The sequence below is a fragment of the Marmota monax genome, unplaced genomic scaffold (assembly GCF_021218885.2).
Source record: "Marmota monax isolate L192 unplaced genomic scaffold, Marmota_monax_Labrador192_F-V1.1 WCK01_AAM20220418_F8-fsc00013, whole genome shotgun sequence".
NCBI classification, from domain to species: domain Eukaryota; kingdom Metazoa; phylum Chordata; class Mammalia; order Rodentia; family Sciuridae; genus Marmota; species Marmota monax.
In genome coordinates this window covers 1,902,780-1,922,188 of record NW_026692202.1, presented here as the reverse complement: position 1 = coordinate 1,922,188, position 19,409 = coordinate 1,902,780, and the positions used below count along the sequence as shown (strand labels likewise).

Below are 19,409 nucleotides of genomic sequence, written 5' to 3'. Positions count from 1 at the left end.
ACAAACCATGTTTAGTAACAGAAATAAACAAATATGGCTGGAAGAACAACCCATATCTCAATAATAACCCTAAATGTTAATGGCTTAAACTCACCAATTAAGAGACACAGGCTAGTAGAATGGATCACAAAACAAGACCCAACAATATGCTGCCTACAGGAGACGCATTTGATAGGAAAAGACATACATAGGCTGAAGGTGAAAGGTTGGGAAAAATCATATCACTCATATGGACTTCGGAAACAAGCAGGCGTGTCCATACTCATATCAAATAAAATAGATTTCAAGCCCAAGTTAATCAAAAGAGATAAAGAGGGACACTACATACTGCTTAAGGGAACCATACACCAACAAGACATAACAATCATAAATATTTATGCCCCAAACAATGGTGCAGCTATGTTCGTCAAACAAACTCTTCTCAAGTTCAAGAGTCTAATAGACCACCACACCATAATCATGGGATACTTCAACACACCTCTCTCGCCACTGGACAGATCTTCCAAACAAAAGTTGAATAAGGAAACTATAGAACTCAATAACACTATTAATAACCTAGACCTAATTGACATATATAGAGTATACCACCCAACATCAAGCAGTTACACTTTTTTCTCAGCAGCACATGGATCCTTCTCAAAAATAGATCATATATTATGTCACAGGGCAACTCTTAGACAATATAAAGGAGTAGAGATAATACCATGCATCTTATCTGATCATAATGGAATGAAACTGAAAATCAACGATAAAAGAAGGAAGGAAAAAGCATACATCACTTGGAGAATGAACAATAGGTTACTGAATGATCAATGGGTTATAGAAGACATCAAGGAGGAAATTAAAAAATTCTTAGAGATAAATGAAAACACAGACACAACATATCGGAATCTATGGGACACATTGAAAGCAGTTCTAAGAGGAAAATTCATTGCTTGGAGTTCATTCCTTAAAAAAAGAAAAAACCAACAAATAAATGATCTCATACTTCATCTCAAAATCCTTGAAAAAGAAGAGCAAAACAACAGCAAAAGAAGTAGAAGGCAAGAAATAATTAAAATCAGAGCTGAAATTAATGAAATCGAAACAAAAGAAACAATTGAAAAAATTGACAAAACTAAAAGTTGGTTCTTTGAAAAAATAAACAAAATCGACAGACCCTTAGCGATGCTAGCGAAGAGAAGAAGAGAGAGAACTCAAATTACTAGCATACGGGATGAAAAAGGCAATATCACAACAGACACTTCAGAAATACAGAAGATAATCAAAAACTATTTTGAATCCTTATACTCCAATAAATTAGAAGATAGTGAAGGCATAGATAAATTTCTTAAGTCATATGATCTGCCCAGATTGAGTCAGGAGGATATAGAAAACCTAAACAGACCAATATCAATTGAGGAAATAGAAGAAACCATCAAAAGACTACCAACTAAGAAAAGCCCAGGTCCGGATGGGTATACAGCAGAATTTTACAAAACCTTTAAAGAAGAACTAATACCAATACTTTTCAAGCTACTTCAGGAAATAGAAAAGGAGGGAGAACTTCCAAATTCATTCTATGAGGCCAACATCACCCTGATACCTAAACCAGACAAAGACATTTCAAAGAAAGAAAACTACAGACCAATATCTCTAATGAACCTAGATGCAAAAATCCTCAATAAAATTCTGGCGAATCGGATACAAAAACATATCAAAAAAATTGTACCCCATGATCAAGTAGGATTCATCCCTGGGATGCAAGGCTGGTTCAATATACGGAAATCAATAAATGTTATTCACCACATCAATAGACTTAAAAATAAGAACCATATGATCATCTCGATAGATGCGGAAAAAGCATTCGACAAAGTACAGCATCCCTTTATGTTCAAAACTCTAGAAAAACTAGGGATAACAGGAACATACCTCAATATTGTAAAAGCAATCTATGCTAAGCCTCAGGCTAGCATCATTCTGAATGGAGAAAAACTGAAGGCATTCCCTCTAAAATCTGGAACAAGACAGGGATGCCCTCTCTCTCCACTTCTCTTCAACATAGTTCTCGAAACACTGGCAGAGCAATTAGACAGATGAGAGAAATTAAAGGCATAAAAATAGGAAAAGAAGAACTTAAATTATCACTATTTGCAAATGATATGATTCTATACCTAGCAGACCCAAAAGGCTCTACAAAGAAACTATTAGAGCTAATAAATGAATTCAGCAAAGTGGCAGGATTTAAAATCAACACGCATAAATCAAAGGCATTCCTGTATATCAGCGACAAATCCTCTGAAATGGAAATGAGGACAACCACTCCATTCAAAATATCTTCAAAAAAAATAAAATACTTGGGAATCAACCTAACAAAAGAGGTGAAAGACTTATACAATGAAAACTACAGAACCCTAAAGAGAGAAATAGAAGAAGATCTTAGAAGATGGAAAAATATACCCTGTTCATGGATAGGCAGAACTAACATCATCAAAATGGCGATATTACCAAACGTTCTCTATAGGTTTAATGCAATCCCAATCAAAATCCCAATGGCATTTCTTGTAGAAATAGAGAAAGCAATCATGAAATTCATATGGAAAAATAAAAGACCCAGAATAGCAAAAACAATGCTAAGCAGGAAGTGTGAATCAGGCGGTATAGCGATACCAGACTTCAAACTATACTACAGAGCAATAGTAACAAAAACAGCATGGTACTGGTACCAAAACAGGCGGGTGGACCAATGGTACAGAATAGAGGACACAGAAACCAATCCACAAAACTACAACTATCTTATATTTGATAAAGGGGCTAAAAGCATGCAATGGAGGAAGGATAGCATCTTCAACAAATGGTGCTGGGAAAACTGGAAATCCATATGCAACAAAATGAAACTGAATCCCTTTCTCTCGCCATGCACAAAAGTGAATTCAAAATGGATCAAGGAGCTTGATATCAAATCAGAGACGCGCCGTCTGATAGAAGAAAAAGTTGGCTTCGATCTACAGTCGGTGGGGTCGGGCTCCAAATTCCTCAATAGGACACCCATAGCACAAAAGTTAATAACTAGAATCAACAAATGGGACTTACTCAAACTAAAAAGTTTTTTCTCAGCAAAAGAAACAATAAGAGAGGTAAATAGGGAGCCTACACCCTGGGAACAAATCTTTACTCCTCACACTTCAGATAGAGCCCTAATATCCAGAGTATACAAAGAACTCAAAAAATTAGACAATAAGAGAACAAACAACCCAATCAACAAATGGGCCAAGGACCTGAACAGACACTTCTCAGAGGAGGACATACAGTCAATCAACAAGTACATGAAAAAATGCTCACCATCTCTAGCTGTCAGAGAAATGCAAATCAAAACCACCCTAAGATACCATCTCACTCCAGTAAGATTGGCAGCCATTAGGAAGTCAAACAACAACAAGTGCTGGCGAGGATGTGGGGAAAAGGGTACACTTGTACATTGCTGGTGGGACTGCAGATTGGTGCAGCCAATTTGGAAAGCAGTATGGAGATTTCTTGGAAAGCTGGGAATGGAGCCACCATTTGACCCAGCTATTCCCCTTCTTGGTCTATTCCCTAAAGACCTAAAAAGAGCATGCTACAGGGACACTGCTACATCGATGTTCATAGCAGCACAGTTCACAATAGCAAGACTGTGGAACCAACCTAGATGCCCTTCAATAGATGAATGGATTAAAAAAATGTGGCATTTATACACAATGGAGTATTACTCTGCATTAAAAAATGACAACATCATAGAATTTACAGGGAAATGGATGGCATTAGAGCAGATTATGCTAAGTGAAGCTAGCCAATCCCTAAAAAACAAATGCCAAATGTCTTCTTTGATATAAGGAGAGTAACTAAGAACAGAGTAGCGACGAAGAGCAGGAGAAGAAGATTAACATTTAACAGGGATGAGAGGTGGGAGGGAAAGGGAGAGAGAAGGGAAATTGCATGGTAATGGAAGGAGACCCTCAGGGTTATACAGTGGAGGGGGTAGAGAGAGAGGAGGGGAGGGGAGGGGAGAGGTGGGGAGGGGGGAGGGTGGAGGATGGGAAAGGCAGCGGAGCACAACAGACACTAGTATGGCAATTTGTAAATCAATGGATGTGTAACTGATGTGATTCTGCAATCTGTGTATGGGGTGAAGGTGGGAGTTCATAACCCACTTGAATCAAAGTGTGGAATATGATATGTCAAGAAATTTGTAATGTTTTGAACAACCCAAAATAAAAAATTAAAAAAAAAATAAAAAATAGGTTATCCTGTCTCACATGTTCTGTTACACAATAGAAAACGGACTTAGACAATAAATTTTTACTAAATTTAGTGGTTTGTAGAGCAGTCTTGAGTTGTTTATTTCCCAAATCACCAAATGTTTAACAGTGAGATCCCAAACGCTCATAACATTAGTATATTTCCTTATTGGACATTAGCCAGTATAGTCATATTGTTTTAAAAAATTTAATGACTTTATTTTGACACTTGCTTTTCCTGTCATCCTCTTTTGAGATAGGTTATTACAGAAAGTCTGCTAAAATTTAGGATACTTTTTGATTAGATATTGTCTTTTGGTTGTAATCAGATGGGAATTTCAAAACCAATCAAAGGCTTTAACAACCCTATTAAATAACAGTGCTAAACTACATCTAGATGTTTTTCCTTATTCTTTTCTTTCTTTCTTTTTGTGGCACTGGGGATTGAATCCAGGATCATTTTCAAAATATCTCAAAAAATTTTTCTTTTTGAGATAGTGTCTCACTAAGTTGCCTGAGTAGCTCAGATTACAGGTGTGTGCTACTGGCCCAGCTATATATTTTTCATACTATTTTCATCATTTTACTTTCATGGATTGTGGTAATAATGTACCCTAATTTCCAATTTATTTAAAATGATATATAATTATAAGTATATACGTAATTTATTCTGTCTCCCATCATTAGTCTCCTGTAAGCTCCTTGAAAACAGGAAGTATTTGTTGAGCAATGTATACCCATTACTCTATATAATGCATATTGACATACACACACTTGTTAAGAGATTATAGTCCTTAGTCTAATACAAAATTCATTCATCTATTCATTCATGTTACTAATGCCAGGCAAAAATGTCCTTGGATATGTGACTTAAGTCTATCTTTTGAGCCTTATATAGCCATTTTGCCCATGCTGGGAACAACATTCTTAACTTATTTTTCCGATTAGAATGTCTTTGCTTTTCCCCCCAGAGTATGACTTATTCTTCATACATATGTCTGCTCAACCTGCAAGTTCACTGTCTATCTCCCTTCTGTAATTTTTTTCTCAGTTCCCTCTTGCAAAGTCAGTTGCTTCCCCTTTTGGTTTCTCTAGGCCCATCTCCAGCCCTCTCTGGTGGAGGTTTGTAACTTTCTTGGCTCACTGCACTTTTAGTGTTATGATTCCCCTAGACTAAAAGAAATGCTTAATGGTTTTGTTTGTTAAATAATTAGGTGCAGCTGGGAATGGTGATGCACACTTCTAATCCTATCGATTTGAAGGCCAATGCAGGAGGATTGCAAGTTCAAGGGCAGCCTAGGCAATTCAGTGAGATCCTGTCTCAAAATAAAAGATAAAAAGGACTGGGGGACATAGCTCAGTGGTAGAGTGCCCCTGAGTTAAATCCCTGGTACAAAAATACACACACACACACACACACACACAAAGTAATTAGGTACAAACAACTCTTTTCTTCAGAGAACTATAATACCATTAGTATATTAAGACTCTGCAAAATCCTTCAATAAACTTTTTTTTTTTTTTTTTGGGCGTGGAGGAGAATGGGATGATACTGGGGATTGAATTTAGATATGCTTTTTTACTGAGCTACATTTCCAGCCCTTTTTATTTTTATTTTGAGACAGGTTCTCAATAAGTTGTTTAGGGTCTTGCTAAGTTTCTGAGGCTGGCCTCAAACTTGAGATTCTCCTATCTCAGCTTCCCCTCTGTGAGATTTCAGGCTTATACCACTATACCCAGTAATAAAGAACCTTTTAAACTTTGATTTGGTTATTCATTCAGTGTTCTTCCAATTTGAACACATAAGCCTCTTTTATAGTTAGCACTCATAAGCAAAATTCTTTTGTAACAAGCTTTGGAAAATTCTTGATTCAGAGGAATGGTTTGATGTGTCCGGCATGTAGTAGGAGCTCAACAAAATGTGTTAGATCCCACTCCCAAATGCACTCACATGTCCTGGATTCTGGCTCAAAGACACTGTACCTCTTTAAATTTTATGCTAGAGATTCCAGTTTGTGAATATCTCTAGAATCTTATGTTATTTTGAATATCCTTGCTATTAACTACTTTGTATTAAGTCCTGACATATTAAGAATTATTTGAGGTTCTAAAGAAGTGTAAGAAAACAATAGCAGTAATTAATGACCAGTCTTGCTCCTTCTATAAGAGACAGCCAAACCATACTTACCAGCTAGAGATGGATATGGGAAAAAAGAATTACTTATTTATTTTTTTGGTACTGGGATTGAACCTAGGGGGACCCACTGAGACACATTCCTAATCCTTTTTGAGACTGGGTCTCACTAAGTTGTTTAGGGTCTTGCTAATTTGCTGAGGCTGGCTTTGTACTTGTGATCCTTCTGCCTCAGTGTCCCAAGCTGCTGTGATTAGAGGTGTGCACTACTGTGCCTGGCATGATTTAGTCTTTATTTCTTTTAGCAAAAAGAGCCTTAAGCATAGAGACTTAGAATAACTAGAATATTTTTAGATATTAGCAAAAATCTTTTCTCTCTTGAGAATAGATAAATTCTCATAAATATTTATCTTAGGCCAGTAATATGGCTCAGTGAAGTATATATTAAGCATTAGTTAGGCTTTGAACTTGTGATCCTCGTGCCTCAACCTTATGTGCCACCATGCCCAGTATGGGACGGGATTTTTATGACAGTAGCATAGCACTCTGCTTTGTTTATATGCATAGCCTGTATACAGATTTCATGATTTCCCTTTGAGTCTCCTAGAAAGTTGTTTCTGACTATCACCTTCAATTTATTAAGATATAACTTTAATTTTTTTTTTTTGTACTGGGAATCACTGAGTCATGTTCCCAACTCTTTTTATTTTTGAGACAGAGTCTGACTAAGTTGCTGAGGCTGGCCTTGAACTTGCGGTCCTCCTGCAAGTCTTCTGGAATTACAGCTATGTGCCACCATGTCTGGCTCAACACTTGTTTTTGAGTGTTGGAAGGGGAGGCAAAACTTTACTTCTCTAGCTGCACTTAAAATTTTTGACATAAAACAGATTAAAGTGAGAAGAGAGTATGTAGATTTTCGTATGTGCATTAAAACCTTCACAGGAAAATGAAGATCCCAAAAGCATAACTTCCCAAGAGCTTACATACTAGGGTGAACTGAGTAGTAATTAAATTGGTTACTAAAATATATGGGAAATAACTAGAATATTTAAGAATACTAAAGAAAAATAGGAATTATTTTTGAAAGTGTATTTGTATAGATTTCTTCTGGCCTCAACTCCCATCTCTGGTGATAAGAATGTTTCTTTTCTCCTGGAATAGATGGCATGTTTCACACAGCAATTTTATGTCTTGATTTTTCACAAAGAAGAAAAAGGTTAGAGTACTTTTCTTCCACCTACTGTTTTCCCAAGTGCTTTTAACTCAAAATAATCTTTATGCCAAAGTGACATATTTTGGAGTGGCAGATTCTGTCAGCCATCAGTGTCTACTGTATGTGTTGTCCTGTGGGTGCTGAGGTGATTTAAGACTCTATGCTTGTGGTGCAGTGGCCCTATTATAGTTTAGAATTCAGACTTTAATAGGACATTTAGAATGTAAAGATATTTGGAATATTTGAGGGCTGTGTTCTGTTGGCTCCATTCAGTAGGCCCAAAAGTCACACTGATAGAATGGAGCTCTACATGCTTGGTTTTGGTCTGAGAAGATGCTTCTGTTATTTTGCCTGAGGGGAGTGGCTAGGGAAGCCTACATGTAGGCTACATGTAGGGGTGCTGTAGAGAGATGTAGGGGGATGGGAGTGGTCATATGTGACTATTTTACATCAAAATGTTTGCTCATCCCCTGCCCCCTGCCAGGACCTCTTGTTTCTAAGATCTTCAGTCTCTCTAGTGTCCATCCTCCGGGCCTCTTTCTCCCTGGCTGGCTGCTCTGTGAGATCCCCATCTTGCTTCTTAATTAACTCTACTTTGTAAATGTTCTGTCTTCCAAGTTTGTTAAGATCTCTAGTTAGCTGATGTCTCCTCTCTAGTCCTGTCCTCTTTGTACCTTTTTATTCCCTTATCCTTATGGCCAATGGGTCCCTTGGTAGAGGCACTATTCCACTCTTTTCTAAATCATCCTTTAACAATTTTTCCTGTAAAGTTTTATTCCATATTTTGTTTACAGCATCTTTTTTAACAAAAAGGAAAAAAATCATATATATATATTTATATATTTGGTAACAAAACAGTCTGAAAGAATATACATTTAAAATTACATTGCTCTTGGGGCTGGGATCGTGGCTCAGTGGTAGAGCATTTGCCTAGCTCATGTGAGGCACTGGGTTCGATCCTCAGCACCACATAAAATAAAATAAATAAAATAAAGGTATTATGTCTATCTGTAACTAAAAATTAAAAAAACCCCCAAATTACATTCCTTATCATCTCTGTTTCCTTTCCAGCAGTTTATTCAACCATTTCTCTTTCTTATTTTTGGCAGGGGGGTGGGGTGGGTACTGGGGATTGAACTCAGGGACACTTGACCACTGAGCCACATCCCAGCCTTATTTTGTATTTTATTTAGTGACTAGAGTCTCACTGAGTTGCTTAGTGCCTTGTTTTTGCTGAGGTTGACTTTGAATTCCCAGTCCTCCTGCTTCAGCCTCCTGAGCCGCTGGGTGTATGCCACTGTGCTCAGCATCATTCAACCATTTCTTGATCCCTCCAGAAATTTCTAAGCATTTACATGTTCATGTATGTTTGTGTATGCCCACATACCCTTGTTTCTTTCTTATATAATGGAACCATGGCATATCCAGTTTTTTATACTTTATAAGCAACAACAAAACTTTTAACACTTTATCTAGGAGAATATTCCATATTGGGTTTTGTAGTTCTTATAAGAGATACTTTTTTATTCTTAACTTTTTCATATAAATGGTCCATAATTCAACAGTTTTTTGACTTGCATTTTGTCTTTTTCTGTAATTTGATAGCTTTTTTAAAAAATATTTTTTTAGTTGTTGCTAGACCTTCATTTCTTTATATGCAGTGCTGAGAATCGAACCCAGTGCCTCACACATTGCTGGGCCAGTGTGCTACCACTGAGTCCAGCCCAGCCCATGTAATTCGATAGCTTTTAATAGTGACCTAGTATTCTTCATGTGAATATTCAACATGTTCTGTTAATGGATTACACACGTATCTTAGTGAACACATATGGGCTATTCTAAGGATAAATTTCTAGAAATAAAGTTGTGCAGTTAAAAGTATATGTGCTTTACATTTTGATTGACAATTACAGATTGCCTTCAAAATATTGTAACAATTCCTATTCTTGCCAGTTTATGTGCTTGCCCATTTCCCTACATCTTTGATAATTTTATGTCCTCTCAGACTTTTAGGCTTTTGTGATGACAATGTTTTAGTTTTATTTTAAATCACACTTTTTTTTATTGTGGATATAGTTAAGTAGTCTTTCAAGTGTTTAAGCCATTTGCATTTGTTTTTCTTATTGATTTATAAAAGCTCTTTGTTTATTAAAAAATTAACTCTCATCTGTAGTGTTGCAATTTTTTCATCATTTATTCTTAGCCTTTTTACTTTGGCTAGTGTTTTTTAAAATAGAAAGTTTTAATTTCACTTTTTAAAAAAATATTTATTTATTTATTTATTTTTTGGTGGACACAATATCTTTATTTTATTTTTATGTGGTGCCTCGCGTATGCCAGGCCAGCGCGCTACCACTTGAGCCACAACCCCAGCCCCAAATTTTACTTCTTAAAATCTATCTTTTCCCTTATTGTTTCTGGGTTTACATCTTGTTTATAAGACATTATATATCAATATTGTACAAATAAGCATTAAGACAGTTAGTGAAGATTACAAGGAAAGAAAAATGTAATTTGATGGACCATGACTCATCTATGAAATCCAGACATTGACAGAAGGTTAGATAGAAGAGGAATTTCTTCCTTTGTCATAGGTGGGAGGAAGGAAAGGATGGGTGTGGTAATGGGTAGGATTGCAATTTTGTAGAGAAAGATGAAGGAGTTCCAACCCAATGCCTTCTGCTTTCTCTTTATAAAGAAATAGGAGACATTTTCTAAAAGTGTATGTTAGTGTGAAGTGAGCTGAAAAGATTCTACAGACAAGGTAGTGAGCTAACCAGGGAAACAGAATTGTTGACGATAGGAGGGCCCTTTTAAGAGGGGTATGAGACTTTTCTAGCAATCTTGGTGGAGGTGATAGGAGGGGAGATATCTTAGTGTAAGTTTTTTTTCTATTTTTAGCTACTCTTCCATCATTTATTTATGATTATATTATATGTAGTTGAGAGTACATTTGATTCTTTGGAACTTATTCAGAATTCCTTAATGGCTTAATATATGGACTACAGTTGAAATTGTACCATGTGTTCTTGAACATATTCTTGATTTCTTGGGTGTAGAGTTTATATAGATGTAAAATTGCTTGATCTTACAATGTGTTGTTCAGAGCTTTAGGAGGGGTATGCCAAAGTGAGTGTACTAGGTCTGAGTATAAACAGGTATCCATAACCACATGAAGTTGCAGTCTTCAGTGTGAATGAGTAGGTCTTGTGATTAGGCTTACAGAGGTGTTCTCTGCCCTGCCCCCAACAGATAAGGAAATAGTTGGTTGGAGAGTTAATATGTCTTACATAGGATCACATAGCTAATAAATGAGAGAACCAGAATTTGTACTCAAATCTTTTGGATTCAACTCCAACATTCTTCTGTCCTATCTTTTATACTTGGTGGAGTTAGGTGATAGGTTATTACTGTTTTCCAATATCATCCTTAAACTTATCATCTGCATGTTCTAGATGGCAATATGATTGGATCCTCATCTCAAAATCATTAGAGAATGTGTCATCATCCCACTTTATAACACCTTAAGATAGAAATAACTTCAGAAAAATTTTATAATTGGTCACTAGAGAAACTTATTTCAGATTTGAGTCTAGTGTGCATTTTGAGAGTTGGAGGAAACAATTCACAACAAGTGTTTCAAATAAAGACTGAATCAACAGACTGCCAAGATCAGGCTCATGGTGGAACAAAGGATGGCAGGGATGAAGGAGCAGCCTGGTGAGAGCTGTAGAGGTAGCTGGAGGGAGGGGCCACCTGATGATCCTGGAGGGATGCAGCTGTGCTGAGACTTAGCTCTGAAGCAGGGAAAGGCCAAAGAGAAAGACCGGCTCCCTCTTTTTCTATCTCCCATCTCCTTCAGGTATGTCTGAACCAGCCAGGAACCAGCCATCAGTGTTAGCCTCCTGGGGTACAGAATAGAGAAGACATCTGGGGGAGAGGAGCAGCTGGAGAATAATCAGAGCTGAGGAGCAATGCAAAGGTGGAGTTCATAGTCAGTGGTATAGTTACTTGATTTCTGAGACACAGGATTAAATTATAAGAATTAAAAGATTATAAAAACAATAAAAAAGGAGATTTAATGAAACTAAAAAATGAGGGTAGGTTGTGAGAAAATGTAAAGTAGGAGCATGCAAACGATGTGGGTTCCTGTGTGAACCTGCCTCTCCTTGAAATCACTACCACTAATAAAGAATTTAAACTCATGTACAACCAGAAGAATGAGAAATTATACTCCATTTATGTATGATATGTCAAAATGCATTCTACTGTCATGTACAACTGATTAGAACAAGTGAAAAAAAGAATTTAAGAGCTTCTTTAGCACTCATTTTACAGCCTTCTAAATAGTGTTGCTGTTCTCTATTTGATCCTCTGAGTTTTCCCTTAACATACAGGTTTTAAAATCCCTTAAAATACTTTCAATAATTGTTGGAAGACTGAAAATTTATTAGGAGAAAATTAGCTTGCCTCCCCAAATGAAAGGTCTTAAGAGTACAATAGTCTCCACTTATCCATGGTTTCATTTATCTGGGGTCAACCAAAGTCTGAAAATGTTGAAAGGGAAATTATAGAAATAAACAATTTATAAGTTTTAAATAGCTTTCTTTAGGGCATATTGCTATAATTTTTTTATATTTATTAGTTATTATTGTTTTCTAATTTATTAGTTAACATGTTCACTGAGAGTAAGCCAGGGTTACTACTATACATAATGCCATTTAGATAGACTGTGTTTAACATTTATTGGTAGAAAAGTATCCACTTTTTTTTAAAGTAAGTATTCAGAAGGCTATCCATTTTGTTCATCAATTTATTTAGGTTAGAATCTGCATTGTGTGCTTGTGTGTATGCATGCGTACATGTTACTGGGGTTTGAACCCAGGGCCTCACTCATTAGGCAAGTGCTCTACCATTGAGCTAGCCCTTTTAAACATTTCTACATGCCCTTATAGACATTCTGTTCTACAGCCCCAGCCCTTTTAAAGGTTTTTTGTTTTTTTAATTTTGACATAGAGTCTCTTTAAGTTGCCAAGGCTGGCCTCAAATTTGCGATTTTCTTGTCTTGGGTATCTAAGTAATTAGAATTACAGGCAAAATATGCATCTTAAATAATATTCATGTCATATTAAGTTACTGTGATCTGAGGATCTTCTTTGGTGCTAGATGGCAGAGTCTGTCATTTTCTAAATATTCCTATAAAATAAATATAACATAAATTCTGCATGTAAGATAGAATATTATCAAAGTACCCTTTCTTTTTTTAATATTTATTTTTTAGTTGGACACAATACCTTTATTTTGTTTATTTATTTTTATGTGGTGCTGAGGATCGAACCCAGGGCCTCAGGCGTGCTGGGCGAGTGCTCTACTGCTGAGCCACAACCCCAGCCTGCAAAGTACCCTTTCTAAAATATATTGAATTATTGAGTGGGAAAAAGAGAAGATAGGATCATGGGTTCTACTCTTTTTTTTTTTAAACCAGCACTGATTTTTTCACTTTGCCATCTTTACTCACCCTTCACTTTTTTTTTGCCTAAACTTCCTTTATTCAAAGTATATTAATTATATCATGTGAACAGTACTAGAGTAAAACCATTCCTTCAATGGTTCCTGCAAAATGTATTTCAAAGAATTATGAATTGCCATGACGTTCCCAGTTACCTAATACAGAATGTTGCTTTCAAAAGATTTCTAGTACAAAGAATATGTTCAGAGATTATTAGGTTTTATGCAAGTTGTCCAATTTGAAGTTGTTCTAAAATTGTTTAAAAGCATAAATGCTTTTTCTGGCAAGTTGAAAATAGAATAACCAGTGCACAATAATGCTCATATAAAAAAGAAAGAAAGAAAAATTAAGAGGTTTTGGCAGGAGTGGAAATCTGTTTTCAGTTGAGATGTAAGAATAGATGGGAGAGTTAACATGCAGCGAAACACAGGGAAACCATCCAGGTGGCAGAACCAACACCAAGATCTTTTTGCCTGGCCTAAACAAGGATGAAGTCTAGAAGGAGCCTTATGGATTTAGGGAGAGGTTTCTGAAGCAAATTGGCCTGAAACCATAGATTATAAAACAAAACCAAAAGCATTATGGACTGGTTTCTGACATCCAGCTTTTGAGATTTTTTTTTTTTTTTTTGGCCAGATTATTGACTTCTCTGGTGCTAATTAGAACTACATTCCCCAGCCCTTTTTTACTTTTATTTTGAGACAGGATCTTGCAAAGTTGCTGAGAGTCTTGCTAAATTTCTGAGGCTGGCCTTGAATTTTGTGATCCTCTTGTCAAAGCCTCCTGAGTCACTGGGATTACAGGTGTGGGCTACCATGCTGGGCTAGGATCCTTTTTTAAAAGGTTGAGTAAGGGGCTGGGGCTGTGGCTCATGGTAGAGCGCTCACCTAGCAAGCGCAAGGTGCTGGGTTTGATCCCTAGAACCACATAAAATTAAATAAAATAAAGGTATTGTGTCTAACTACAACTAAAAAAAAAGGCTGAATAATATTCCATTGTATGTGTATGTCACAAAAAATCTGTTTATCCATTTATCTGTGGATGGACACGTGGGTTATTTCTGTTTTTTGGATCTTGTAAATAATGCTGCAGTAGACATAGGGATGCAGATATCTTTATGAGGGGGTGACTTGTTTTCTTTGGCATGTTTCCAGAATGGTTGTAGGTGTTATAATAGTTTGAATTTTACTTTAACCTTCATACTGTTATCAATGTACATTCCCACCCACAGTGTGCAAGAGTTCCCTTTTCTCCACACTCTAACCAACATTTATCTTTTGTCTTTTTAATACAAGTCATCCTAAGAGGTATGAGATACTTCATCATGGCTTTAATTTGCATTTCCCCAATTATTAAACATGTTGGGCACATTTTCATACGCCTGCTGGCCATTTTTATGTTACACCTATATTTTTGAAGTTTACTTTTGCTCTCAGCATGCTTCTGTTTCTTCTGAATTTTTTCCCTCAGTACATTTGCTTTGGTCTTTTTCTTTTTATCTTGAAAGTTTTTTTCAATGCTATCTTTTTTTATTTTTATTTTTTTTGAATTGGGGATGGAACTGAGGCCTCACACATGCTAGGCAAGTGCTCTACCACTGAGTTACATCTTCAGTCCTTAAAGTAAAAAAAAAAAAAAAATCTGTTGATTTGTGGCTGTTGATTTTTTTTTAATTTAAAAAATTTGTCAATTCATTTTAGTTTTTTCAGGTACTAGCAAGCTGATTAGGAGAAAGTTTGACTATTCTTTACTGTTAGGTGATCTGGTAGGGATCCAGGTCCACACCTAAGTGCCTTTGGGTCTTTTTCTGGAGATTATTCACTTTCTCCAGAAAAAAATTTCTCCTGTTCCCTTACTTGCTGAGAATGTGCCTGACTGCTATTGTTTGGGAAGCTAATCTGGGAGACAAGGGGACGATTACATGGTGGGTAAGTTGTAGAGGGGATGTAAGTTCAAGTCATGTGTCTTGGGAGCCCTTACTTTGGGCTGCTTTGCCTGTTGCCTTTTGCACTGAATCCTCAGTGGGGCTTCACAATCTTCCCCTCCCCCAAATTTTTAAATTGTGGTAAAATACACGCAAGGCTTAGTATCTTAACTATTTTTATGTATACAGTTCAGTGGCATTAAATACATTCATAATGTTCTACACCTATCACCACTACCCATCTTTTTACCTTCCACAAATGAAATTCTATATCTATTCAACAAGATTCCCTGTTTTCCTCTCCTTGCAGTTCCTGTCCACCACTTTTCCTACTTTTTTTTTTTTCCTTTGGTACTGGGGATTGAGCCCAGGGACATTCAACTACCGAGCCACATCCCCAGCCCTTTTTTATATTTTATTTAGAGACAGGGTCTCACTGAGTTGCTTAGGGCCTCACTAGATTGCCAAGGCTGTCTTGCCTCCTGAGCCACTGGGATTACAGGCCTGTGCCACTGTGCCTGGCTTTTTTTTTTTTTTTTTTTTAGGTACCAGGAATTGAACCCAGGAGCCCTTAACTAATGGCCTGTGCCACCACTCTCTGCCTATTTTTTATTTTGAATTAGGGTCTCACTAAATTGCCCAAGCTATCCTTCAACTTGCAGTCCTTCTGCCTCAACCTCCTGAGTTACAGCAACCTCCTGGAATTATGCCTCACTGTACAGCCCCTTTTTCTACTTTCTGTCTTTAATTTTTGGCTGTTCCAAGTACTTCATATAAGTAGAATCATACAATATTTGTTTGTGACTGACTTATTTTATCTAATGCAATGTCCTCAAGGTTTATCCACAATATATCCTGTAACAGAATTTCCTTCCAGGCCAGTACAGTATTGTAGGTCTGTATTCCCAGAAGATTGAAGGTTGAGACAGGAGGATAGAAAGTTCAAAGCCAGCCTCTGCAATTCAGAGAGACACTAAGCAATTTAGTGAGACTCTGTCTCACAATAAAATACAAAACAAAGAGGCAGGGGATGTGGCTCAATGGTAGGTGCTCCTGGGTTCAATGCCTGTTACCAAAAAAAGAAAAAAAGAATTTCCTTCCTTTTTTAAAAAAAATATATTTATTTTATTTATTTATTTTTATGTGGTGCTGAGGATTGAACCCAGTGCCTCAACGCATGGGAGGCAAGCAGTCAACCACTGAGCTACATACAATCCCAGCCCAGAATTTCCTTCCTTTTTAAGGCTGAATAATATATGGCCTCCCAGACTTTTGCATCATTTTTCCCCTATTTGTTGTGTATATTAGCCTTTCTATGTCCTGTATATGACACAATTAGGAATACTATATGTATTACTATACTAAGTTATATTCATGATGGAGATTTATAATTTGTTTTTAATTTGCAGCTTTTTTCAAGGAGCAAACCTCCAAAGGGCCTGTATGTTTATGGAGATGTTGGTAAGTGTTAAAATAAGTTTTGGGTGGGCCAGTTGGAAAGTTTTACAGGTTTTGTTCAGGGATAACTTTAATTTCCATCCCTTAATCCACTACCAGCAAGGAACAAGATGAGGGGGTGAAGCAAGGGAGGGAGAAGGGGGAAGAGGGCAGGTGACTCAGCTTTCACCCTTTCTTCTCTCTGAATTAGGCTATAATTTAAGTCAGTATTAGACTATGTTAGGATGCAAAAATTATATAATGCATAAAGTGAGTAATTCTCAGGGAAGGAAATCATCTGTGGATAGTTTATTAGATAAATTAAGATCTATTACACAGTGCTGCTTGACTCAGTTTAATTCTTTTAAAAAATAAACTGTTATTTTCTATTTAATTTCCACTCATATTTCTATTTATTCTCTAAGCCCTTAGATTAATAACTTAGTTATTATTATCTTTTGTTTTGAGGTGGGGAGTCTCATTATATTGCCCAGGCTGGCCTTGAACTCCTGGGCTCAAACTATCTTCCTGCCTCCACCTCCCAAGTGCTGAGACTATTAGTGTGTGCCAATGCACCAGGCAATTAACTTTAATTTAGTTGGTAGATACTCTTAATGCATGAGTGATAACATTTCCTTGGTCTCCTAGTACTATCCCTTGGGCACAGACTCACATTTTGATGGAAACATTCTTTTTTTTTTAATATTTATTTATTTTTTAAAAGTTTTTCGAGGACACAACATCTTTTGTTTGTATGTGGTGCTGAGGATCGAACCCAGGCTGCACACATGCCAGGCAAGCGCGCTACCACTTGAGCCACATCCCCAGCCCTGGTGGAAACATTCAGAGTGGTCACTTTCTAGATTTTCCTACTTAGTTCATGTCTTGTTCCTGAGGTCTTCCTTGACCTCATTCTTGCTGAAATTCTTTATTCCCTGGTTTCCATCTCTTTCAAATGAATCTTTTCTTGTAGCCCTAAACCTCTCCCTGGTTTCCCACATCCACTGATGTCAGGAAGGTGGCTCCCACTTCTCTTAGTTCTATTGCCTTCTAACTTGTCAGTTAATTCTTTTATTTCACATTTACCACTCAAATTTACATGGGAGGAGCTCAGTTTTGGACCTAGATTAATAAACACTCTCCAGGCTCCCCTTAGAGCCATAATATATTTGTGTTATGAGGGAATGCTGGCAGGGGTTATTTTCTTAGTAAAAAATTTAGAACAAGAAAAAAAATAGTTACAGTGAATGAATAAATAGTTACAGTGTATTAAAAATAAAACTTCTTTTTTGTCTTATTTGGATTACCTTTACACACCCATTTTGCATTTATAAAATTCAAGTTCTTAAATGTTACAGATTTAAAAAATATTAAAGGAGCTCAAATTCTATTCTGCTTTATTCTATTATGTAAGAAAGCTCTATTCTTTTTTCTTAGTTCATTGGCTAGTTGGAATTTTTGAGATTTATGTGTACTTAATTTTTGTGTGTGTGTGTGTGCTGGGGGTTGAACCCAGCACCTCATATATACTAGGCAAGCCCTCTACCCCAAGCTATATGCCAGGCCCTCACATGTACTTATACATTTTATTTATAACCAAATGATTAGTCAGTTTTATGTACCTATATATTTGGGTACCTCTATCAAATCTCATTCTGTTGTTAACTCTCATTTTAGCTTCCTGAGAATATTTTACTTCCTCTACCTTCATCTTCTTGTTTCAGTCATTGTGAAAATCAACATCTTTGTTTCTCCCATTACCTTAATCACTTAATTGTAAGTGGAGATGGTTAGTAAAATAACAACTGCTTTCACTTCTGTAAAAGGACTTATTTTAAAAAGTCTCATAAAAATTGTTGGATTTTATTTTGGAAAATACAGCCATATTCTAATGAATTGAAGAGTAATACAGCACAAGTAATTCATATGAATTCTTGAAAAAGTTAAAAAAGATGTAATATCATAGGGTGTTCACAAAGTAGGCTGGATGAATGGCAATGTTTGGGTAGAGGTTTAGAATATAGAGAGAAGAGAAAGTAGTTCTGAAATAGGAAGTGAGATGAACATTTTGGTGGCTAAAATCAGTTTAGAATATATACAATGTAGGTTATAAAAAAGTCAAGTTTTCATTTTAAGGGCTTTCTGGTTGAGAGAGAATAGTCTCAGAATGCCATCACAAGCTCTTATTTTTTAATTTTTGCCTTTTTTGGACTTGGGAAACAGGTACTAAACTCTAAGGAGACTTAATGGGAAAGAAGATATTTGCTTCCCAGCACCCACTTCCAACCCCTCATTCTTGTACTGGGTTTGTGCTCTGTCATGCCCACTTCACTCTACTCTCTTCTCTTAGATGGGTCCAGATGATTGAGTCAGATGGACCCTGAATTCGGGGAACTTCTGCAGAGTTGATGTATAGATTGGAGGGATTAACATGGTTCAGTCTTGAAAAGAAATATTTTCATTAATAGAATGTTCACCCCATCTCATACTGAAGCTGAAAGTTTCTGTTGTAGAACTGAGCCGCTTCATTGTTGTTCAACAGCTTTTTTTTTTTTTTTTCATGGCTTCAGGGCTTGACTGGCAGACTACAGCAGTGATCACAGGTTAACAATTTCTCTGGTATATTAGACTAGAATCAAAGTACACTTTGGTTTTTAGTCTATTTTTTTTCTCTCTTTTTGTTTAGACTTCCCTGTTTGACATTGATACTGGGCTCTCAATTTCACCAGTTGAAAGATTTTTAAGGTTAGGAGTAGGGAAGCATAGTCCTTCCGTGCCTGGAGGTGGTGATGGAAGGCACACCACTTCCTGCTACTTCTGCAGGGGGAATGGTTGTAAAAAGGGACCGCTAGGGGGTGCGCTCGAGTAGTCATTTTTGGCTTCCCGATTAAGGACTTGGATGTTTCAATTTAGTTTCAGGTTTTACAAATTAATCC

The 19,409-nt window shown here is 36.6% G+C and overlaps 1 protein-coding gene across 2 annotated transcripts in view; it reads left to right on the top strand.

Moving 5' to 3' along the window:
* Afg1l (AFG1 like ATPase) overlaps positions 1-19,409 on the top strand; it is a 210,852-nt gene that overhangs the window by 63,989 nt on the left and 127,454 nt on the right. For both annotated transcript variants that reach the window (XM_046430410.2, XM_046430414.2), the window contains exon 3: positions 16,446-16,497. In XM_046430410.2, coding sequence (XP_046286366.1) covers positions 16,446-16,497 — 52 coding nt within the window. The remainder of the gene's footprint in view (positions 1-16,445; positions 16,498-19,409) is intronic.